Consider the following 26054-nt stretch of genomic DNA (forward strand, 5'->3'; position numbering starts at 1 on the left):
TGGACAGTGTTGCTGTGTTAGTTTCCTGTGGTTGTTGTAAGAAATTATCACGAATTGGTTGGCTTAAAACAACAGAACCTACTCTCTCACTATGCTGGAGGCCAGAAGTCTGAAATCTGTGCCACTTGGCAGAAACCACGGTGTTGGTAGGGCCATTCCCCCTTTGGAAGCTCTAGTGGAGAATTCATCCATTTCTTGCCTTTTACAGCTTCTGGTGCCTGCGGGCATACCTTGGCTTGTGGCCACATCACTTCAGTCTTCAGGGCAGAGACCTGAAATCTCATTCTGCTCTGCTCACACTGTCTTCTCCTCTGTCTGTGTCAAAGCTCCCTCTGTCTTTTTTTTTTTTTTTTAATGTATATTTTATTGATTTTTTACAGAGAGGAAGGGTGAGGAATAGAGAGTTAGAAACATCGATGAGAGGGAAACATCCATCAGCTGCCTCCTTCACACCCCCTACTGGGGATGTTCCCGCAACCAAGGTCCATTCCCTTGACCGGAATTGAACCTGGGACCTTTCAGTCCGTGTCGGGGTCCAATCCCAGCAGGTCTAGGGGTCCCCAAAGGTGTGGACGGAGTTGGCAAAGAAGGAATGACACGGAGACAGTGTTCAGTTGATCAGCAGCCTAGCCAGGATCTCTACCAGGATCTCCAGCCAAGTTCTGTCTTTTATTGTCTTGTTACATCTGTATTTATACCAGTTGATTTTAATCCTGTCAATTTCTATTCCAAAGGTTAAGGCATTTCTTATCTCCATTCCAGGGAGTAAAGATTATGTAGCTTAAGGGTGATTGTTCATAGTTAAAGTGATTACCCACCTGGCATTTAGTTAAGGGGTTTTATTCCCTCCCTCACTTCAGGGAAATCCCTACCTGGGGAAACAACCTTTCTCAGAGAGGTGACCTTGGTTAAAACGCATAGCGCCAAGCTAAGAGGGTGAGCAAACATATTAAGAACAGTATGCCATATATGCTAGGTCCCTTGAAACATATGCTGTGCAGATGTTTCTTCCCTGCAGCGACTGTGCCAAGCAGCAAGGATGGACCGGCTTCCAGCAAGTCCGCAGGCTGATGCTCTATCCACTGAGCCAAACCAGTTAGGGCATCCCTCTGTCTTTTTAAAAGGATATATATCATTGCATTTAAGGCCCACTCAGATAATCCTGGATAATCTAATTTCTCATCTGTGGGTTCGTTATTTAATCACATCTGCAGAGACTCCTCCTCCTCCAAATAAGGTCATATTTATAGGTTTGAGGGATTAGAACCTGATATGTTTGGGGTGTGGGGGTGTTATTCTGCCGGTCACAGTTGCCATTTCACTGAGCTAGGAATAGAGGGGCCACAACGTGGAGGAAAAGATAGTAAGGTTAGTTTTGTATGCGTGTTTCAGGTTTTTAAGGAGACCCATATTCTGTTCTCATTTTCTTTTTATCCTGCCCAGTTTTGTTAACATAAATGTTGTGTTTCTCCAGCAGAAATCAGGGACTGATTCGGTACCTTTTTTTAATCTAAAAATAATGAAACCAATGGGTTCTATTTATTTTAGCTCAGGCAAACCAGCACTCTGACATGTCAGATTTTGCAAAATACCTGGGTTTCCTTTGAAGCAATTTTCAAGAATATCAATCATAGGTGAAGACCGCAAGAAAATCATAAATATTTTATCTATTAATTATCTTCCCCTCAAATTTTCTTAGGATCTAAACCAAATTCAACCCACGCCAACGTTGAAACTGTTATTTTTATCACTGACCTTTTTAGCTCACTAGTACTAATTAAGAAATACTTTAAATATCCTATTTCAGCAAAATCTGAGAATATCTTAGTTTATTTCATCCTCAGTTTTTTGTGGGGTAATATGTATTATGTCTGGTAAAGTTCTGTTTGCATGTTCAGGCTATGAGAGGAAGCTGTTGAACTGAATTTTTAGTTTATTTGTACAATTTCACATCTGAAAGTCTATTATTTTCTTGAAAGCCAGATAATCTTGTTAAGTACTTTCCAATGACCCCATCCATCAGAATTACTTGGTATCTGAGATTCTAGCTGACTTTGACTTTGCAGTGAGCTTCAGTTTCAAAATACTTCATTTTTTTTTTTTTTTCATTTCTAAGGCTTGATTTTTTGCCTGTACACAATCTGTTTCCTCTTGTCATACAAATTGTAGTTTCAGCCGGAACCGGTTTGGCTCAGTGGATAGAGTGTCGGCCTGCGGACTGAAAGGTCCCGGGTTCTATTCCAGTCAAGGGCATGTACCTGGGTTGCGGGCACATCCCCAGTGGGAGATGTGCAGGAGGCAGCTGATCGATGTTTCTCTCTCATCGATGTTTCTAACTCTCTATCTCTTTCCCTTCCTCTCTGTAAAAAATCAATAAAATATATTAAAAAAAAATTGTAGTTTCAGGAAAAATATTTTTTCCTTAAATTTGTATGCTAAGTTTCCAGAGATAATGTTTATTTAATGAATAAGATCAAGAATAAATAAATGAGGGGATTAAGTTTTGCATTCAAATCACTTCCACATTTGGTCATTTTCCTTTCAGTTGGTTAAAAAAAAGTTTTGATTTCATTGTTTTTATTTAAAAAAACACACACATCCCTGAAAATCATTTTGTGTGTATGTGTATTTAAAAATGCGTATCCCTCCCCTCCCCCCAAGAACTCTCAGATTCCAATCCATGAAACAATATAATGCCCAAAGTAAGGGCCCTGGGCAGGGTGGCTCAGTGACACAGGGCTTGTTTCCAATCCCAGGAACGCGGCCACTCTCAGGTATTCTCAGTTAATGGGTTACTTATTAGGGCAAAGGCTCTAAATGCCACCTCCCTAATCATACACGTCACTATATTTCACGTGTAAAAAGCTGATGCTTTTGCTTGGATACTGAAACCCGTTCATTCATTCAGGAGGTGCTTGTTGAGCCCTTCTTGCTCATGTGCAAGCCTGTGCTAGGTTCCACGGTTGCCAAGTGAGACTTGGTCAACACCTTGCCCGTAGTCAGTGGTCCTGAGACTACACTGAATAACATGTAAACAAAAGGCCCCTAATCATTTCCTAAATTTTGATTTAACCCAGAATCATTTTGCTTGTAGATACAGAACCATTATCAGGGGAAATTGTATGATGCAGAGGTGTGGTTCTCTGTTCACATGTGGGAAGTTTATGCTGGACAATGTTTGTAAAGTGATTAAGCATATTTTGACTCTATTTATAGGCTATGTTTTTGCTCCTGTGGAATATTAAATAGAACAATTTTTGTTTGGCTCTATTTATAACCCATGTCTTTTTTCTTATTAAAAGAATAAATAGAACTATTCCACCCAGGTGCAGCCGTAGGCCCTTTACGTGTTCTCTCAGCTTGCTTTCTGGAACTCACATCATACCTTCAATTTGGGGACTTATTCCCTAAAACAAGTATAGTGTAGGTTTTGTTAAATTAGCACTTTAAAAGGTCACAAGTAATAGGGTTGCCTTTCATCTGAAATTATTCAGTTTAAGATTCATAATATATACCAAGTATATTTTCTTTTTCAAATTGCATCTGTTAGCATAATGATATTTGCTTTCTCTTTAAAGCATTTTTTTTATAATTATATTTATTTCCTTTTTTTATTTTATTTATTTATTTATTTATTTTTTAAATATATTTTATTGATTTTTTACAGAGAGGAAGGGAGAGATATAGAGAGTTAGAAACATCGATGAGAGAGAAACATCGATCAGCTGCCTCCTGCACATCCCCCACTGGGGAAGTGCCTGCAACCCAGGTACATGCCCTTGACCGGAATCGAACCTGGGACCCTTCAGTCCGCAGGCCGACGCTCTATCCGCTGAGCCAAACCGGCTTTGGCTCTTTAAAGCATTTTTAAAAACTTCTATATTTACCACATTATCAAAGAATGATATTTATTAGGTGATGTTATTTGCTAAGTAGGGAGGAGTAAGCAGCAGGCCTGCAACGTTAGTTTAACTGACAAATCACGTTTACCTTAATAGACCATGTTGTTATGCTCATTTTACGTAAGAATTAGACATTTTAATTTTCTACCAATAAAGCCTTGTTATATTTAAATATAGAAGAAAAGGATACTTGAGCTAGATCCCTGTTTAAATTATTTTAATCATATAGACATACCTATAAAATGTGTGATCTTGGTATATTTTTGAAAATGGTTGGAATAAGAGTTAACTATTGTACCTATTTTTTTTTTTTAAATTGTAGCTGAATCAATTTGCATTTGTTTTTAGGTTATTGTTCCTTCTTCCCATAATAAACTGTTTTCTTATATACGATCTGATATTGCTATTTAATTATTTCTGTGAGTTTGTCTTCCTAGTAAAATCTATGTTTCTTGAAATAAGGGGCCTTGTCTTTAATATTAATGGTGTCTTCGGAAGTGCTCAGTTAGATCTTAGGCCTAGACTATTTGCTTGAAAATCACTTGCAAAATTGCACTGAAGTTTAAAGAGAACGGCTAGCTTCCAGGTAGAGGAAGACAACCTGAGATATCATTTCAAGATCTAACTTGCTACTCCAGTGTGGGTCTTGGAATGCCAATTGAGAATAAAAATAGAATTGTCGAGACAACTCTGATATTCATTGTTGGCCACTTAGCGCAGTTCTGTGCTAAGAACTGTATGAGAAACTATTTTAAAATTGAAAGGTGATTTGAGCATAAAACCAGAGCAGGAAGGGTTATTGGATGCGCGAGCTGACTGTTGTGCTCAGAGAGGGTGCCTGGTGCATTGGTCTCTGTCATAAGGGACTAAATACCTGTGAGCATTGATAGGAAAGGTGGGAACTCGGGGAAGCCTTTCTATTGGATGGTCCTAGAGAGATGTTACTAAATTCTTGCTTCTCTACTCCTATTCCAGGCTTCATACAAGACACGCCGTGTCCGTTAACCGAGTATTTCCTCATGCAGGTTAGAGTTGAATTGATGGAGCCTTAGCTAGTTCAGTTGAACTTGTTTAAGTCCACCGTCCAGGCATTTTAATTGGCATTTGAGGGTAAGTGGTTACTAGAACAACCCAGGCAATTCACAGATCATAGTTTTCCAACTCATACACTGTAAATTTCTTCAGGTGAATTTTCTAACTTATACGCTGTATTTTTTTCATAATATCTTTTCGGGAATTTCTTCTCTTCTTTTTTTGGGCTGTATTTAGATTTACAGCCTAGAAAGACAGTTAGGATTTTTCACCTAGTGAAGTTTGACATGTTATAAAATTATAGGCATAAAGCTATAGGCATCCTAGCTCAATCAGATGACCCACTGGAGGGAAGTAGTCTCCCTACATAAAAGCTGATAGGGAATGTGTGTGTGTGTGCGCGCGCGCGCGCTATTGAGCGCTACTTTTTTAAAGTGCCTCAAATGGAAAACAACAATATTTTTCTATTGAAAACAGTTATGTTTGGCCAACCTAGTTCTTTCTCTTCATTCTGTAGGCAGCTTCTCTACTTCAGATCAGTCCATGAACTAGAATGTATTTTATTTTACACTCTGGTAGCTCATATTTTTGAGGCCTTCTGCATGTCTAACATTCACAGGAAAATAAGTTGTTTCTTCTGGACGTCTCCAGACTGTGTGGAATTTTGCAAAGAACAGGGCAATCAGATTCAGAAGGCGCTGGCTGCACTGGATTATCCCGTCCGGGGCTGTGTGCTCTTATTCATTTACTCAGTGTCTCTGAGCCTCAGCGTACTTTGTTTTCTGATGAAACGGCCTTTGCAACAATACCTATCTCGTTTTACTTCGTGTGAGTGTGCTTTGTTGCTAATAGAATTTGGGAAGGTAAAAATCTTGTATTCCTTTTATAAATCCAACCTGAATGACATATGTTGACAATCACTGGCGTTTTGCAGTAAATAAATATTATTTAAGAATACTTGCCTTTCCCAAACTTTTCAAATTGTATATGTTTGGGTAAGTAGTCTTTGGAAATTAAATATAGTCAGAGATCCTGTTACCTTCATATGACTAAAGAATAGATCACATTTATCATCAGACAGCAATGGGATATTTAAATTGTACATTTCAGGGACTACGTGATGAAGAGTTTTATTTCTCTTCATATAAAAGAGCTAAGATTTTTTGTTTCTTTGTTTTTGACTTTACCATTATGTTTTATGGATCATAATGACTGGAAGAAACAACGTGACCAGTAAAGTCTCCGATTAAGACTGTTTATCTTTTTGTTGCTAGAAGCCCATTATTTTGCATTTGTGGTTAAAATCAAATTGTTTTCTTTTAAATAAGCATGTAAGATGGTTTTTGAGTCCCAACCACTCTGCAATGTTTTCCTTTGTCATGCTCCTTGGTATTTATGAACTCTGAGAGAAAGCTGAATTACGTTTTCTGAGGACACTTAATTAGCAAACACTGGAAGCACAGGAAGGGCTGGAGAAGTTCTCCGTAAGTGGAGAGCTGGTTTCTGTAAATATGTCACAGTAATTTCTCAAATGGAAATGTTTTAATTTACTATTTACCAACTATTTCTGAGTCATGGTGTCTGCTTCTAGGGGACAGAAGTATTATTTTAATTTGATTTCTGACTAGTGATTTTTGAATCTGACTTAATTCCAAATATAGATATGGCAGACATTTTCTCTTCTTTCTAGGAATAGAAACAACTAAAAGGATATCAGATTGATATGAAAACAGGAGGCCTTTCAAATACCAAGGGCAGACAGATAAATGCACACAAGTAATAGTCCTTTTGGAGGAATAAGACAGCTTAAACATGGGATTCTTATAAGTATTAAGTATAGAAATATACTTTATGAATTATAAATTAGTACTAATTAGTGAAGGATGAGTATGGAGTACAAATTTAACTTCTGGAACCTTCAAGTCATCCTTTTGGACAGCCAAGTTTTTTAGACAAGGTTATAGCTTCAAATGATGACTTTTTAGAAAAAAAAAAAAAGTTTTAGATATTTTTTTCTAATAATTATCTGCCTTATTAATCAGAGCATAGTGAACTTAACTTTTTTATATTCCTCAGCGTTATTATGAGCATAAAGGGCTGCATTACTACTCATTGAGTTTAAGAGGATATTCCAGTACCAGAGAAATCCAGATAGCGACATTTTCTGAATACCCATTTTTATTGTAGAGGTGGAAATATCTGTAAAAAAAGAATAAGTGGGTTCTAGTAATGGCCTTGTCTACCTTTTTAAGCTTTTCCTCTACTGGGAAGAATCTTCAAGCAAGATCTGTGCATACCCATCTTAAATTTCCAAACTGTAATGGCGACATAAAGCTCATCAGGTTTGATGTCAGGCACGACAGTAGATGGTGCTTCACTGTTGCCTTCTAATGGCGGGGACTAATGTGATCACATGCTCTGAATCCCAAACACTTTTGCATTAGTAACAACTCACGATTCAATTCAGGAAACATTTTTGAGTATCTATGTACTCATTAGTGAAGGACGAAAAGGAAACCTAAAAGTTAATTCTCTCAAAGGATTTTAATCTTAGACTGTGGCAAGTCTTGTTATCAGCTAACTTCAGTGCAAAGGCTGAACAAATAAACCCCCCTGGCTTCCCAAACTCCAGTGATGTCTTTTGAATAAATACAGGCAGGTCTGTGGCGAGTTTTTATTTGGTTGTGTGTGTGTACTATATATACATATGCAATACATTATATGCAATATATATATATGTATATATATATGCATTAGGTGTATATGTATATATTTATATAAATATTTTGGCCTTATATTCATCTAACATTTTCTGTTTTATTCAACAGAAATCTTCTTGACAGAGACACATTTTCTAAATCTGATCCAAGTAAGTATCTGTTTACTTGCTTTTGATATTCTATTTATTTTACTTTCTGATTTTGCAACAATTGTATGGAACTCATAATTTTTGTTTAAATATTTGTTTTAAAGCCTGGAAAGAAAGAAGGGGGATGGACTCAAGCCCTGTGTGCTCATCTCCCTGGGCAGTACTTATCTAAAGAGGGAGTTGCTCAGCTTTTTGAAAGTAGGATGGAAGTGCAGATGACTCCAATGCAGGACAGTTCACCTTTGAACTACAGTCTCATGCTATGGCCATGTGGCAGAAATCATATTTGAAAAACAATCATATGTGTTTAAGTGTTTTAGTCACAGAGTAATACTCTTACTTTTTTTTTTTTTGTAAATAAAAGCAGTGTATGAGGCATATATAACTACATGAAATATATAACATCTTATATGAGCTGAATTTTTTGATGCCTAAATAGAGATTTTGAAAATCAGAGATAATTTGTAAAATAAAAAAAGATAGTTTGAATTAGAAAACAGCCAAATTAATGTATAAATCAGTTAGTACAAATTGTGCACTATTTAAAGTTGATAGCTAACTGCTCTCCATATCCACAAATGTATGAAAAAATGTGGATTAATTATAGGGGAAAGGTTTTGTCAGATGTTAGAATTCTTGAGGTACTCATTGGGAAATGGTATAATTTGTGGGTGTTAAAGTTTTTTATAGCTCATTTGATAAGTAAGTGGGACTTTTTTGTAATTCCTTAATCTTTACCCCAAATCCTTAATCTACCATTTGCATCTTCTCTTTATGGTTGACAGTCAGAAATCAAATTAAAATAATACTTCTGTCCCCTAAAAGCAGACACCATGACTCAGAAATAGTTGGTAAATAGTAAATTAAAACATTTAAGTAGGGGTAGATTCCATCTCAAGAAACCACTTTCTTTGCTCATCCATGAGAAGCAACTCCTCATCTGTTAAAGTTTTATGATGCGATCACAGCAATTCAGTCACATCTTCAGACTCTACTTCTAATGCTAGCCCTCTGGCTATTTCCACCCCATCTGCAGTTACTTCCTCCGCTGAAGTCACGCTCCTCAAAGTCATCCGTGAGGATTGGAGTCAACTTCTTCCAAACTCCTGTTAATGTTGATATTTTGCCCTTGCCCCATGAATCAAAGAAGTTCTTAATGGCATCTAGACGGTGAATCCTTTTCAGGAGGATTTCCATTTGTTTCACCCAGATACAACAGAGGAATCGCTCTCTATGGCAGCTATAGCCTTATGAACTATATTTCTTAAATAATAAGACCTGAAAGTTGAAATTACCCCTTAATATGTGGGCTGAAGAATGGCTGTTGTGTTAGCAGGCATGAAAACAACAACCTCATCGTATATCTCCAGCAGAGCTCTTGGATGACCACGTGTAGTGTGGATGAGCAGTAATATTTTGAAAGGAATGTTTTCTTGTCTGAGCAGTAGGTCTCAACAGTGGGCTTAAAATATTCAGTAAATCATATTGTAACCAGATGTACTGTCATCTAGGTTTTGTTGTAGACTTAGCATAGTTCCTAAGGGCCCTAGGATTTTCCGAATGGTAAATGAGCATTGGCTTGAACTTTAAATCACCCACTACTTTAGCCCCTAACAAGAGAATTAGCCTGTCTTTTGAAGCCTTAAAGCCAGGCGTTCATTTTCTTTCCTGAAACCTCATGAATCAAGCTCTGCTAGCTCAGACTTCTCTTCTGCAGCTTCCTCACCTCCCTCAGGCTTCAGAGAACTGAAGCGAGTTAGGGCCTTGCTCTGGATTAGGCTTTGGCTTAAGGGAATGCTGGGGTTGATTTGATCTGTCCAGACCACTAGAACTTTCTCCATGTCAGCAATAAGGCTGTTTTGCTTTCTTATCACTTGTGTGTTCACTGGAATAGCACTTTTAATTTCCTTCAGTAACTTTTCCTTTTGCATTTACAACTTGGCTAACTGGCAGAAGAGGCTTAGGGCCTGTCTTGGCTTTTGATAGACCTTCCTCACTCAGCTTTATCCTTTTTAGCTTTTGATTAAAGTGAGAGTCGTACAACTCTTTCTTTCACTTGAATATTTAGGGGCCATTGTATGGTATGGCTTAACTTCACTCTGGTTGTGTCTCAGGGAAGAGGGAGGCCCAAGGAGAGGAAGGAAGGCCCGGGAACGACTGGTCAGCGGAACAGTCAGAACACACACAACATTTATCAACTAAGTTTGCCATCTGATATTGGCACCCCAAAGCAATTATAATAGCATCATCCAAGATCACTGATCACAGATCACCAAAATCAAAATAACAATAATGAAAATATTTGCAGTATTGAGAGAATTACCTAAATGTGACACAGAGGCACGAAGTGAGCAAATGCTGTTAGAGAAATGGTACCGATTGTCTTGCTTAACACAGGGTTGTCACAAACCTTTTATTGTAAAAAAAAAATACAATATCTACAAAGTACAATAAAATGAGGTATGACTCTATTGAGGATGGCAGTATAATTTGTTCTAGGTTGTTCTTCCGGTGATGGCTTTGAATACAATAGGTATTTAGGAAAAACTTCTGACATGTCTAGTAGCATACTGAAATGTCTCAAACCATAGTTTTAAAAGTTATCTACATCTGTAGCATAATGTAGAGACATTAGTAAATTATCATTATATTTTTTTATGTGCCAAGCTCTTTATCTAATTAAGTTTTAAAGATCTGATATAGTTTGTTCTTTGTTTCTTTACACAAAAAATTCAGCCATTTAATGATTTACTAGCAATTTTCTGGCAAGAGGAGGGCCGGGAATTAGGAATTAATTTTGGTGTTGTTTTTGAACAGTAGAAAAATAAATGATTTATTCATATCTGATTTTTATAAATGACATATATATGTTTTTCATCTTTTGTAGTTTGTGTCTTATATATACAAGGAGTTGGAAATAAAGAATGGAGAGAGGTAAGAATTAAAATTTTTAAAAAATCACTGTGCTGGAAGGCAGGGTATAAGTTACAATTTGAGGATGATACTTTACTGGTTTTAGTTATTTTAAGTCTTTTTAAATCCAAAATGAATTTCTGCTTCATTTTGTGAAAGTAACCGTTGTGTTTTATTTTTAATAATCCTGAATATTTGGCTCATTGATGACTTTCCTGTGGAATATTCTAGTCTTGAAACTTGTATTTTCCTCAGTCAAAAGTAAATTTAATGTGTTTCAGTTCTTATGTAACTGAAGTCTTACTTTTGCAGGTCAACTGCTGATTTTCTAAAATACCATTTTAAAGGGGGTGGTTTTAAGTGTGCTGCGTGATATCAACTATCACCTGCTTATTGCCAACTTATTATTTGAAAATAAAGTAGAAACTTAGTTTCCTAATACAAATATACTTTGTTTAGTAAAGCAAAAGCAATGAGGCAGAATTTCTATTTTAGTCCATTTACTTTCTAATGCATGTCTAGGTTCCAATGCAAACATGGATCCTGGAGGGGAGGGGAGCATATTCAAATAAAAGGCCTTTCCATCTGCTTGTAGCTGCTGGTTACCCCAGGAATTTAGTGCATTGTTTTAATGAGGTTACAGTTTCTGGTGAGATTTCCCTGGTGAGATCTGTGCTCTCTGTCACCACAGATTGCTTCTCAGCCAGCCATTTTACCCATGTGTCTCAATCGTGAGAGAGAGGGCAAGAGCAGATCATTATAATTTATCCTCGAAACTGAGAGAGCAAACCAATTCAAAAAATGTCTCTACTGATAATGGGTAGGTGGTATACTGAGCACCAGTTTCTCTTACTTAATTGCTTCCGGTGATTCGATCTTTATGTCAAACTCTGCGTATACAAGTGTCAGCTCACCAGGCTTGCTTCTCCCCTCCAAAATGTAGCTGATGACATCACCAGCCAAAATACCCAACTGCAGTTTTTGCAGCCATCCTTGACTTTCTTCCTACACCTCCTTCATTTAATCGGTTATTGAGTGTTATGAATTCTTTTTCATAAAAAAAATCTCAGATAAGCTGTCTCCTTTATTCAGACCCATGTTATCTTTTGTTTTCTTATGAGTCTCTGTCCCTCTCTCTTGTTCCTCTAGTTATTCCTTTGATTATTTTCCTGAGGGATATGCTTTCCTTTTGTTATTTGCTCTACAGTTCATTTTCTCAAAGGCCTGGGACATTGCGGTGGAACTGCTAACTGACCATAGGTCAGGAGTGTTTAGAAAATAGCATTACTTTACCAGGGGTGTTTAGAAAATAGCATTACTTGAGGGGCCAATAAAGAACTGAGATAAGGTCCATAGGTACAGGAATAGGCATCTGGACCAAAGCAAATGCCTAACGCTGAGACTTTCCTGATGCTTAAGCAATGAGATCCTTAATTTACAAAGTCTTTTGTAATAATAATGGCTAATGTTGTAAGCCCTTTAGATATATTGACTAATTTAATTTGCACAACAGCCCTAAGGGGTAGATATTATTTTCGTCCTTATTTTACCCCCGAGGAAACGGAAGCGGGCAGGAAGCTTAGGTGATTTGACAAGAATTACCCAGTGGTAAAACACTGAGTAGAGATTTCAACCCAGACCATCAGGCTTCAGAGCCTCTGCTCTTAGACCACCTTGCTTTCCAGAACCCTTTTCTAATCCCAACTTATATGTTTTGGTTTTATTAATGGAAGGACATTCTATAAATTGGTCTTTGGAGCTTTATACTTACTCTTTAAGGTTTGACTCTGAAGGAAAGACAATACGAGAGGGAGGCCTACTATTTAAGGGAAAATTGTGTAATTAAAAACAATAGTGTGGTGACTGGTGTGAGGGGAGGTGGGTGGAGGTGGAAGAGAGTCTATGGGGGATACATGGTGATGGGATAAAATAAATAAATAAAAATAAAAACAGGAAACGATATTGCCTGTTTATTTTTTCTCTTTGAAGGAATAGAAAGTACTAGTAAGAGGCAATAACATTCAAATGGGGTTATACAAACAAAGTAGAAATTGAGAAAGTGACAAGAAATAGGACGCAGAATCATAGAGTGAGTGGAAGGCAGGTGGACAATATGGGGAAATGCCAGTTAAGAGACAATTTCAGTAGAATTGCAAAAGAAGTAAAAGTGTTAAGAACTAGAGAATGATCTGCAAGAATAGAAAGGAAATGCCAGATGCAAGAGACAAGCATTTTGTAGCTAAAATCTCTTGCGTTTAGCAGCTAATTGATCATGCTGGATAAAGGAAAGAGATGGAAAAATGAAATACGCTATGTATGTTATTCAATTATCCCAAACCACTTGAGAAAGACAGTTCCTTATTGTGAGCGCCGGTGTAATAGAGCGATTAAGAGAGTGCACCTGTCCTCTCAGTGTTTCTGTTTTTCCCTCTGTAACGTGGGGAATGAGATAATGATTCTAGCTCGTGTGGTTGCTCTGAGGATGAAATGTGAACCACCCATAATGACTACGTGTCTGGCATATAGTCAGCACTATATGATTTCGGATACATTGGAACTCTAAGAGATCAAAAAAATTTCATAAGCATAATAAAACTAGTAAGTGGCAGGTAAGTAAATTCCTGCATTATACATTCCGTAAAATTCATTGCACAAGTTGATGGGAAAATGACCTGAGGGATTTACTTGGCCTCAAACCTAATATAAAGCTGTGATGTTATACAGCTGCTAAAAAGCTAATGCAATCTGAGGATTCATTGATGGATGTGCAGTGCTTACATCAAGGAAGATAATGCTGTTAATGTCGAGCTATATGAAATTGTCATTTTTGTAGGTCAAAAATGGTTGTATTGGCAATTTCATGTCATTGAATCAAACACTATTGTATTTTGCTTTGGCGTAAGCAAACCTAGAATGTTATTTTTCAACCATTCAAATGCCAAGTGTGTATTTAAGGAGGGCTACCATCTTGAAGAAAGGTATGGAAGTTATGCCATTATCAATGAATGAATGTGTAATCTGAAAAATACAAAGATTCTGAATAGAATAGTCATAATTATTATCCTCAAACTCTTATTTTCATTTAGAAATGGGGCTATACTTGACATTCAAACAAACAAACAAAGAGGGAAACAAAAAATTTGGCCCAAAGGATGGAAGGACAAAGAGGCTTTATATAGGCCACTGTGAAGAAGACATTGGTAACATTTATTTATTTATTTTTATTTTTTAAAAAATATATTTCTTTATTGATTTCAGAGAGGAAGGGAGAGGAGGAGGAGAGAGAGAAACATCAATGATGAGAGAGAATCATTGATCGGCTGCCTCCTGCATGCCCCCCACTGGGGATCGAGCCCACAACCCAGGCATGTGCCCTTGGCCGGAATCGAACTTGGGACCCTTCAGTCCGCAGGCCGATGATCTATCCACTGAGCCAAGCCGGCTAGGGCAACATTGGTAACATTTAGAGTATCCCACAGTAGAACAGGTTTTTAGAACTGTACCCTGGACTCTAGTGGTTGTCCTGCATTCAAACAGGTGTTAGACTGATTCACCAGGTAAGAAGTTGCACTTGATCGGCTCTAATTTCCTCCCAAGTCTATGATTTTATGGTGGGTACTCATCAGTTCACCCAAGTATCTTTTAAGTATTGTACATTTTTTAAAAATATAATAGCAAAAATCAGTATAATAAAGTGTGTGTGTGTGTGGGGGGGGGGGGGCGGGCGCGAAGGAGGGGCGGGGAGCTTTCCTCCACCCTTCTAGCTTCTTCTGGTTGGTCTAATAATAAAATAGACAAGAGGCAAATTAACAAAAGAAAATGTCCAAATTTAATTACAAATGTGCATATGGGAGCCCCACATGCATGAGAGAGTTACAGACCCAACATACCCAAGGGGTTCAACTACACAAAGGTAAAATGAGGCATATATGGCATTCTGAGCTAAGGATGAGGTGAGGCACCTTGGTGCTTCAGAGGTGAGGAAGGTCATTGCAGGATGATAAGAAGCACACCTGGCCAATAATTAAAAGTTTGCCCTGTCCTGTAGACAGGTCATAAAAAGTTATTTCTGGTGATAATTCTTTTTATGGGCTGGGGCCGTTATTTAAATTCTTTAAAGGAGAGGGAAAAGGTTCTCTTGAGCCCTTAGGGTCTCGATTGCTTTCAGCTTAAAATAATTCATATGCCTAAGTGCCTCACCCTGAGGAGGACTGGTTTGAACAGCCTTGATAATTATTCTCAGGATATTTGGCATCAGACAAGTGAAAGGATATTATAGATGCTTGATTAATAATTTTAAATATATCCATCCACTTATCAATTTAACCTATATTTACTGGGTGGCTCTCAGCGGTAGTGATGTGTAAAAATGTAAATTAGACAATATTTCTACCTCAAGGAGCATGCAATATCATTGGAGAATTTTATCAGGAATGTCAGTATGTTTATGCAATCAAGTTACTGATTTAGGTGTCAGCACTGTGTCAGTAATATAGTGGTTGTGTTTGTGTTTGAATTTAGATGTGTTCTTGAAAAATATGTAGTAACTAGCCACATGATTTTATGTTCTGGGATGAACTTTTAGATATTAAAAAGGAATAAAAAAATAAAAAGGGGCCTCACATGTTGAAACAAATCCTCCAAATAAAGTGATAGAAAAATTATTTTAAGTTATTCTATAGCTGAAATCTGCAATTTTAAAATTGTGTCTGACACTTTTAGAATTACATGAATATCAGTAAATTCTATTTAATGATTGTGAATTATCAAAAGCTCTCAAAGTAATGGATCTTTTAAAACAAAAATTATATTTTAGTGCATAATAATTTTGGAGCTAGAAATGATACTTAAGTGCCATGAATTACGAAAATATGAAAACCTCTTAGTGGCAAGTGGAACTAGCAAAGTAACATCCCTAAGGATGCACACTTGACTTGAAAGCTTCTGAAAATGTTGCAATTAGCTCCTTTGCATTAAATTTTAGTTATCCATTAGTAATCTGTTTTGTGAATTACTTTTAAACATATAAAATTATAGAGTTGGTTCCAGACTTCCTAAGTTAGTATGCGATGAAAGTTGCTTGTAACCCACAGTGTTTGTAGTTTGGAGGCAAATCTACTGCCACGTGCTGATTGTAATAGTAGGCACTGTCTCTGCTTCATTCCATTGACATTGAGCTGTTTTCACATTTCCTCATCTCCATGCTGAATAATATCTGCCTGATATATAAACACGCATATAAACACGCAAAGATGAGAAAATTCTTCATAGCTCAGTTTACATGTTACTTTACCTATTGGTCTTTCCTGACCTTCACAACTAGAATTTTCTCCTTGCACCTTTGAAATGCCATAACTTCCGTATCTTTCTTCAGGTCCTTGTCACCTTCTACTTTATATCATTCAACAAACAACATTTTCTCCTATGTTTTATCTTCACTTTTTAACTCCGTGTTCCTGAAAGGTCAAGCTCCTGTGCTACCGCTTTTGGGATGGGGCTGTAATCTGAGAGGGTGCTCAGTTAATATTTGTTGAAAGGATACATTTGAGGATAGCCTCAGACATGGGCACACACTGCTCATGGCTTCAGAATTTATGAGTTGGAAGAGTCCCTTCAGAATCATTTTGGTACAAAGGTCACAGTTTTCATGTGAGGACATTTATGTGGGATGCTAATTACTTCTGAGAAACAAATGCTTATTGTACTGCTTTTTATCTTTAAAATATATATATATATATATATATATATATATTTATTATTTTTTTATTTTTTTATTTTTTTTAGAGAAGGAGAGGGAGAAAGAGAGAGAAATAGAAACATCGATGATGAGAGCGTATTATTGATCGGCTGCCTCCTGTACACCCCCTACTGGGGATCGAGCCCTCACCCAGGCATGTGCCCTGACCAGGAACTGAACCGTGATCTACTGGTTCATAGGTCAATGCTCAACCACTGAGCTGTGTCAGCTGGGCTGGGCTGCTTTTTATCTTAACGTTAAAGCGTATTTTAAAATTTGAATGATAGCATCTGTTGAGAACATTCTATTTACCTCTTAGAGCTGAGGGGGTATTCATTTTCTCCGTTTTGTTCTGTAGAAATATTGTAGTGAAACGTCTCAAGTTATTGATATAGGAGAGAGGAAACTCCCCACGGTCTTTGGGCAACACTGTGGCTAAAGCACTGAGGGCCCGGTTGCAGGACAAGGACGTATTTTTGCTTGGTTAGATTTTCTTTTCTTTTTTTTAAAACAACGTTTAAACTACACTATACTGCTGAGCATGTATTTTCTCCGCATGGGTCATATTACTTTAGACATTTGAAGGGTTCTCACTGTAGGTATCATGACTTCTCCACTGTGACTGATCGAGGGGATTGTAGCAGAAGACATTTGGTGTTCTCTTGCAAGCACAGTTGTGCAGCATGTGGTTGAAAAAACTTTGTAAAACCAATATATCCTATGGTGTGCATAGTCAGTCTTAAGGCATTGCTGGTTTAGCAGAAATAGATTTTGTGTCCCTAAGGAAAATACTATGTACATTCATTTGGATTTCCATGTCAGCCATACTAGTCTTGGAAAGAGTGCTGTAGATTTGTCTTGAATTTTTTTTTTTTTTTAGATTTTGCCCAATTTTCTCAAGGTATAATTGACAAATTTGTAGTAATCACTGAATACTGAATAAGACAAATTAGAGATAACTTGAGGCTTTGGTTGATTTTATATTTTTCCAGAGTGGGTTTACTTTTGCTTCTGGGGAGATAGCTAAGCTAGGAAAAGTTATAGGAATGATTAATTTGGAAGATTTCTGAGAAATTTATTAAATTTTAATTTTGAGTATTTTAAATACATGATTGCCTACATTTTAATGACTATCAGGCAACAACCTTTATTGTGTATGTGTGAAGAACTGTTTTTAAATATTCAAAAATAACAGGGTTGGTGTGACATTTTTAAAGTTTATTTTCAATTGAATTTAGATAACCATCTAAATAAAATAACCTAATTTAAAATAATTGGGCAATCTAATTTAATTTAAAATAATTAAAATAATAATCTGCCAAATTTATTTAAAAATATTTTGAATCACATAAATGATAAGCTAACAGGTCTGTGATAAAATTAACCCATAATCACCAGTAAGAACCTCATGGATAAATTGATTCCATTTTTTTCCTCCTTTTTCTGATGTTAAAACATGTCACTAATCATAGAATTAACAGCAAGCAATGACATGGTAAAAACAATTCCTTAATATATTATAAAGGTATAATTTAATGTTAAAATGTTTTAAATAAGGTTTTAACATTAAATCATCTAATTTTAAAAATGGATGGAGTTTAGTCCTTTCTATATTTTACGTGTAACAATTATAGTGAAATGATCAAGGTGTCTTTTTTTGATGGTTAATAAGTCAGGTTCATTCCTAAAAATAGAAGATCCTAAAAAAGGAAAATAATCCCTTATGTGAGATGTTCTTTCTTAACCAAGAATGTTAGAAGGAAGTCACTTCTCATTCTCTCTCTCCCCCCCCCCTCTGTGTATGTGTGTGTGTACATATATATCTACTTCTATAGCTACATCTACACTAATAAAAGAGAAACATGGTAATTAGTGTCACTCCGCTACCCTTCCCATTGGCTAATCCCCCTGTCACTCACAGAGTAGGGCTGAGATATGCAAATTAACTGGCAGCCAAGATGGCGGCCGGCAGCCAGGCAGCCAGGCAGCTGATGCCAACAGGAAGGCTTGCTTGCTTCAGTGACGGAGAACTCCAACCTTCCCCGCCTGACTTGCCGGCCTCTCAGCTGCAACTCTAAGCAACTATGTTGCGAATAAAGAAGCTAAAAAAACCCCAGAAACCTGCTTTACTCAGAGGAGCTTCAACCAGCCGGACCGCAACATTGTATCAAATATAGACGGTAAACAAAGGCCAGAAACCTGTTTTCAGCACCCGAAAAAAAAGAAAAAAGAAAAAAAGAAAAAAAGGAGCGGTTGGGAGCTTCAGTCCCAACCTGAAAACAGCCCTCAGCCCCTCACCCAGACTGGCCAGGCACCCCAGTGGGGACCCCCACCCTGAAGGGTGTGTGACCAGCTGCAAACTGCCATCATCCCCTCACCCAGACTGGCCAGGCACCCCAGTGGGGACCCCCACCCTGAAGGGTGTGTGACCAGCTGCAAACAGCCATCATCCCCTCATCCAGGCTGGCCAGTCACCCCAGTGGGTACCCCCACCCTGATCCAGGACACCCTTCAGGGCAAACCAGCCAGCCCCCACCCATGCACCAGGCCTCTATTCTATATAGTAAAAGGGTAATATGCCTCCCAGCACTGGGATCAGCGGAGCCGAGAGGCCTCCTGGCACCAGGATCAGCGTGACAGGGGGCAGCGCCCAAACCCCCTGATCGCCCTGCGGCTCTGTGAGTGACAGGGGGGGAGCTCCTCAACCCCCTGATCGGCCCTGCTCTGTGCATGACAGGGGGGAGCTCCCCAACCCCCTGATTGACCCTGCTCTGTGCATGACAGGGTATGGAGCCCCAACCCCCCTGATGGGCCCTGCTCTGTGCGTGATAGGGGGTGGCGCCGCAACCTCCTCATCGACCCTGCCTTGAGTGTGACAGGGGGCGGTGCCCCAACCCCCCAATCGGCCCTACCCTGAGCGTGACTGAGGGTGGCATCGCAACCTCCCAATCTGCCCTGCTCTGTGCATGACAGGGGAAGGCGCCCCAACTCCCCAATCAGCCCTGCCCTGAGCCCGACTAGGGGCTGCACCTAGGGACTGGGCCTGCCCTCTGCCACCCGGGAGCAGGCCTAAGCCAGCAGGTCGTTATCTCCCGAGGGATCCCAGACTGCAAGAGGGCACAGGCCGGTCTGAAGGACCCCCGTTCCCCCGAGTGCACATATTTTTGTGCACCGGGCCTCTAGTCTATACTAATAATAGAGGAATATGCAAATTGTCTGGGACACCGTCACAGTAACATTAACGATCAGCAGGCTGCAAGGGGTGACAAGGCTGGCAGGGGGGTAGGTGAAGGATGACCAAACGACTGAACAGCAAGCTGCGTGGGGCGACCAGGTCAGCAGGGGGGTTAATGAGGGATGACCAAATGACTGAACAGCAGGTTGTGTGGTGCGACCACACTGGTGGAGGAGGGGGGCTAGTAAGGGGCAACCAGGCCAGCGGTGGGGGGGACAGTTAGGGGCAACCAGGCTAGCAGGGGGCGGGGCAGTTAGGGGTGATCAGGTCGGCAGGCAGAGGCAGTTATGGGTGATCAGGCTGGCAGGGGGAAATTAGGGGTGACTACGAAAGCAGGTAGGTGAGCAGTTAGGAGCCAGCGGTCCCAGATTGTGAGAGTGATGTCCAATTGAGGTCCGGTTGGGTCTAAACTGGCAGTCGGACATCCACTGAGGAGTCTTGATTTGGAGAGGGTACAGGCTGGGCTAAGGAGACACCCTCCGACCATGCACAATTTTTTTGCACCAGGCCTCTAGTTGATCTATAATAATGTAAGATCTGGATAAAGCCTTCAGATTTTATTTTTGTGTTCCTTTTTTTTTAAATTTTCTTTATTGATTAAGGTGTTACTAGTACATATGTGTCCTTATCCCCCTTATGCCCCCCACCCCCCTGCTCATGCCCCCACCCCCCTGGTGTCTGTGTCCATTGGTTATGCTTATATGCATGCATATAAGTCCTTTGGTTGATCTCTCTCCCTTACCCCCACTCTCCCCTGCCTTTCCTCTGAGGTTTGACAGTCTGATCCATGCTTCTCTGTCTCTAGTTCTGTTTTTGTTCATCAGTTTATGTTGTTCATTATATTTTAAAAATGAGTGAGATCATGTGATATTTATCTTTATCCAACTGACTTATTTCACTTAGCATAATGCTCTCCAGGTTCATCCATGCTATTGCAAATGGTAGGAGTTCCTTCCTTTTTACAGCAACATAGTATTCCATTGTGTAGATGTACCACAGTTTTTTAATCCACTCACCTGCTGATGGGCACTTAGGCTGTTTCCAAATCTTAGCTATTATAAATTGTGCTGCTATGAATATAGGGATGCATATATCCTTTCTGATTGGTGTTTCTGGTATCTTGGGATATATTCCTAGAAGTGGGATCACTGGGTCAAATGGGAGTTCCATTTTTAGTTTTTTGAGGAAACTCCATACTATTCTCCACAGTGGCTGCATCAGTCTGCATTCCCATCAGCAGTACATGAGGGTTCCTTTTTCTTTGCATCCTTGCCAGCATTTGTCATTTGTTGATGATAGCCATTCTGACAGGTGTGAGATGGTACCTCACTGTCGTTTTGATTTGCATCTCAAGGATGATTAGTGACTTTGAGCATGTTTTTATATGTCTCTTGCCTTCTGTATGTCCTCTTTTGAAAAGTATTTAGGTCCATTGCCCATTTTTTGATTAGGTTGTTTATCTTCCTTTTGTTGAGTTGTATGAGTTCTCTGTAAATTTTGGAGATTAAACCCTTATCAGAGATAACATTGGCAAATATGTTCTCCCATGCAGTGGCCTTTCTTGTTGTTTTCTTGATGGTTTCTTTTGCTGTGCAGAAGCTTTTTATTTTGATTTAGTCCCATTTGTTTATTTTCTCTTTAGTTTCCATTTCTCTAGGAGCTATATCGGTTAAGATAGTGCTTCAACAGATGTCTGAGATTTTACTGTCTGTGGATTCCTCTAAGATTTTTATGGTTTCCCGTCTTACGTTTAAGTTCTTCATCCATTTTGAGTTTATTTTTGTGTATGTGGTAAGTTGGTGGTATAGTTTCATTTTTTTGCATGTATTTGTCCAGTTTTCCCAACACCATTTATTTAAGAGACTGTCTTGACTCCATTGTATGCTCTTGCTTCCTTTGTCAAATATTAATTGAGCATAGTGGTTTGGGTCGATTTATGGGTTCTCTATTCTATTCAGTTGGTCTATATGTCTGTTCTTGTGCCAGTACCAGACAGTTTTGAGAACAGTGGCTTTGTAATACAGCTTGATATCTGGTATTGAGATCCCTCCTACTTTGTTCTTTCTCAGGATTGCTGCATCTATTTGGGGTCTTTTTTTATTCCAGATGATTTTTTGGAGAGTTCATTCTAGATCTGTGAAATATGCCATTGGTATTTTAATGGGAAGTGCATTGAATCTATAGATTGCTTTGGGTAGTATGGACATTTTAATGATGTTGATTCTACCAATCCATAAACACGATATGTTCTTCCTTCTGTTTATGTCTTCCTCTATCTCTTTTTTCAGTATTCTATAGTTTTCCTAGTATAGGTCTTTTACATCCTTAGTTAAGTTTATTCCTAGGTATCTTAATTTTTTGGTGCAATGGTAAATGGGATTTTTTTTTTAATCTCTCTTTTTGTAAATTCACTATTGGTGTTTAAGAATGCCATAGATTTCTGGGCATTAATTTTGTATCCTGCTACATTGCTGAATTCATTTATTAAGTCTAATAATTTTTTGATGAAGTCTTTAGGGTTTTCTATGTACAGTATCATGTCATCTGTGAATAATGACAGTTTTACGGTTTCTTTTCCAATTTGGATACCTTTTATTTCTTCTTCTTGTCTAATTGCTATGGCTAGCACTTCTAGTGCTATGTCAAGCAGGAGTGATGCAAGTAGGCATCCCTGTCTTGTTCCTGTTCTTAGGGGAAATGATTTTAGTTTTTGACCATTGAGTATGATGTTGGCTGTGGGTTTGTTATATATGGCTTTTATTATGTTTAGATGTGATCCCTCTATTCCCACTTTGCTGAGGGTTTTTATCAAGAAAGGGTGTTGGATTTTGTCAAATGCTTTTTCTGTATCAATTTATGTGATTTTTTATCTCTCAGTTTGTTTATGTGATGCATCATGTTTATTGATTTGCGGATATTGTACCATCCTTGCATCCCTGGGATAAATCCTACTTGGTCGTGGTGTATCATCTTTCTGATATAATGCTGGATCCAATTTGCTAGAATTGTGTTGAGGATTTTGGCATCTATGTTCATGAGGGACATTGGTCTGTAATTCTCCTTCTTTTTTGTTGTCTTTATCTAGTTTTGGTATTAGGGTAATGCTGGCTTCATAAAATGAGGTTGGGAGTGTTCCTTCCTCTTAAATTCTTATAATTGAGTTTAAGATGATTAATTTATGCCAAAAAAAGGTCTTGGATAATGAGTTACATGACAAAACTATATTTCTTTCCCTTAGAAAAAAAGGTTCATGGATTCTCTGGTAATCCCGGTGTTTAACATTCAAGAGGAATTGTATAAGAATGTAAATCTTCAATTTCTGGTTTGTGTTCATACACTAGTACATGCACTTCCACTTGGTATCTTTTATGCAGGTTAAATATGTATAGTCCTAAACTGAGGTTCTTTTTCTTGAATTTATCTCAATAATATGTCTGCACTACTCAATTTATCTAATCCTCTAGTCTAATCTCTGGCGACTGTCCTCTCTATCACCACTACTAAGATTTAATTCTAATGTAACAACTGAATTAAAGATGTGTGCTGGTCCAGGTGACCTTTTAACTTCATCATTTTTACTTTAGTTGAAAAATGAATATGATATCGGGTGGTTGTTCTGGGCCTTCACAATATGTTAAACATTTCTGAACATTTTTCTCAAAACAAGAGTTCATCTGCTTTGTGCCATAAATAGATGAATGTTCTTTCCAGTACTGCTCCTCTGAAACAGTCTAACAATTAGTTCATTTAAAAATCAGGAATATTTCTATTCCATCATTTTCTACACGATTTGTTCCTAAATTGGAAAAGTACATATTTATCCAATTAGCTCAAGCACAAAACAAAGGAAAATTTTCAGTCTTGATTGTGAATTGTTTTTTAATTTTGCTTATAGTTTTACAAGAAACAGTGTTTTGTGTTCTCAAAAATAACAGTGTATATACTTTTTTTTTTTCAAATGACTGAAAACTTTCACTCTTGGTGACCAAAAGAACATTTCTCTAACAATTGTTTGAATTGTGAGATGATGAAACTTGCTACTGTACAATTATGTTAAAGTGCTTGACTGTCCACATATTTGGATAAGGTCATTGTGCCAGAGATTATTATAATCAGGCTTGCAGGTACCTCTGACAATCCAGTATTATTGATATTCAGAAAAAGACTTTTGAGGATATAACTTACAATTCTTTCAAGTGTAGCTGTTTTTAGAGGTGTGCCATCATAAATATTATTAATAATTGTCTTTCTGCAAAATTCTAACCCCCCTCGGAACTGCATAGCATTGTATGTAACTACATTTTTCTAGCAATTAGAAAAGTTTTATTTAGTAATATAAGGCATTAGCTAAGACAAATTTTATTTCAAGTCATAAGGATTAATCACTTGGTGGGTAGCTAATATAATTCCAGCCTCTGGGAAGGAACCAACATATTTCCCATGAGCTGAACTAATCATAATATATCTGAGGAACAGGAGCAGTGCTTAAAAGGTTTATGTTTCTGATTTTAAAAGTAAATCATACTCACTGTAAGACATTAGGAAAACCCAGAAATACATAATAAAAAATAATTCGAAGGTAATATCTACATTCTAGTATACCTTCTCTTTTTATCTGTATACATATAAACTTATATTTTTATAAAAATTGATATACTATACATTGATTTTTTTTCTCTGAACAATAGGTTGCATATTTCCTTTAGTTAAACATTTGTTCAATTTTGTACAGGTGTAAATCAGATATGTGCACGTTCTGTGTCTTCATGGAACTCAATTGTCTGGTGAGGGAAATATAAAACAAGCAAACAAATAAAACTATAATTCCAAAGTATAAGTTTTATGGAAGAAAAAAAACAGGTTCCATAGGAGAATAAGTTCAGAGGAAGGGACCAACTTTAAAGTGGGTGTCATATAGGGCCAGAATGCCGACATTTAAACAGAGGCTTACAGGATGAAAAAAAAGTCCGCAGTGCAAGAGTGGGGTTAAGAGAATCCTAGGAAGAAGACAGAGCAGGTGCAAAGGCCATAAGATGGAAAGGATTTGGTGTGCAAGGGGACCTAGAGGAAGACCAGCCGGCTGGGCAAAGAGACAAGAGGGGATACTGGCCCATGACGAAGGTCAAGAGGTAGATGGGCCCAGGCCCTGTAGACAAAAGAAAATATTTATGTCAAGTACCATGGGAAGCCAATAAAGACTTTTAGAGTGATGAAATTGCATTTCTGTGTTTTCATTTTTTAGAAGATTACTCTGGATGTTATACGGAGGATGAGTTGGAGAGAGAAAAAGAATAAATAGAGATGTGAGTTAGGAGGCCCTTGAAGTGATCATGAGAAAGATGAAAGCTTGAATTAATCTAATGACAGGAGCTATGGAGAGAAGTAAAGAGCTCGAAGATGTGTTTTAGAGTTGGAATTGACAATTTCTGAGATTGTGATGAAGAGGAGTTGAGGAGGATGACTCCCATTTGGCTGTGGAATCAAGTAGATAGTGGTGTCATTTATTGACAAAGGGTAGATTTGGTAAGCACCAGCATTGGAGTGGTGGTTGTGGTTTACAATAAAAGTTTAAGTTTAGATGATAATTCTGAAGGGCCTGTAAGACAGCTGAATGTGTAAGTTAAGAAGACAGTTGAATGCATAAGTCTACTACACTCAGGTTGAGTCTGGGCTAATGATACACATTTGGAAGTTATCATGTAGATGGGATTTAAAGTCAATGGAGCAGATAAAATAACCTAATTGAAGAGAGAAGAAAGAGAGATGAAGAGGTCCAAGAACTGTGCTTTGACAAGGAGAGATTGCACTGAGAATCTAAGAGGGGGAAAACAGGGTAGTGTGCTGTCAAAAAGCCGGAAAAGCTGGCTTCAGAAAGGAAGGAGTGGACAGCTGTGTCAAATGCTGCTGAGCCGTCTAGTGGGAGGAGGCCCCAAAAGTGACCACTGGATTTAGCAATATGAAGGTTATTGGTGATACCATCAAAAGCAATTTCAGAGCTATGTGTTAGAGGCTTATAGTAATAGATGTTAATAATTTATAGGAGATTAGCTAAAATTTTAATGGCTACATATTAATCTTCACTTGAGATAGTAGAATATGCTCAGTCACCCATATTGCTGACAAGCCAATGTTCCCTAAGAAACAGGCTGGTGGATGTTTTAATGGTTCAGTGGCCCTTGGGAATCGCTGGCTTGCAATTCAATGGGGTTTACCCTTTGGAACTGTACGTTATCTTCTTACCACTGAGTGCGGGTGTGGGTTGAAATCCACAAGAAGGATTTGGGCGCTGGGGAATATGAATACTGGCTGAGTGTCTCTTTGAGACTATTGTGTATTTGCCCATTTGATGCTCTGGCCTGGAATCCA

The 26054-nt window shown here is 38.2% G+C and overlaps 1 protein-coding gene across 1 annotated transcript in view; it reads left to right on the plus strand.

Moving 5' to 3' along the window:
- Window positions 1-26054, plus strand: part of CPNE8 (copine 8) — a 193277-nt gene that overhangs the window by 21581 nt on the left and 145642 nt on the right. Inside the window, exons 2-3 of the mRNA XM_081083691.1 lie at window positions 7763-7803; window positions 10691-10737. Coding sequence (XP_080939817.1) covers window positions 7763-7803; window positions 10691-10737 — 88 coding nt within the window. The remainder of the gene's footprint in view (window positions 1-7762; window positions 7804-10690; window positions 10738-26054) is intronic.

This window comes from Myotis nattereri (genome assembly GCF_964212035.1).
Source record: "Myotis nattereri genome assembly, chromosome: 2".
In the NCBI taxonomy this organism is placed as follows: Eukaryota; Metazoa; Chordata; class Mammalia; order Chiroptera; family Vespertilionidae; genus Myotis; species Myotis nattereri.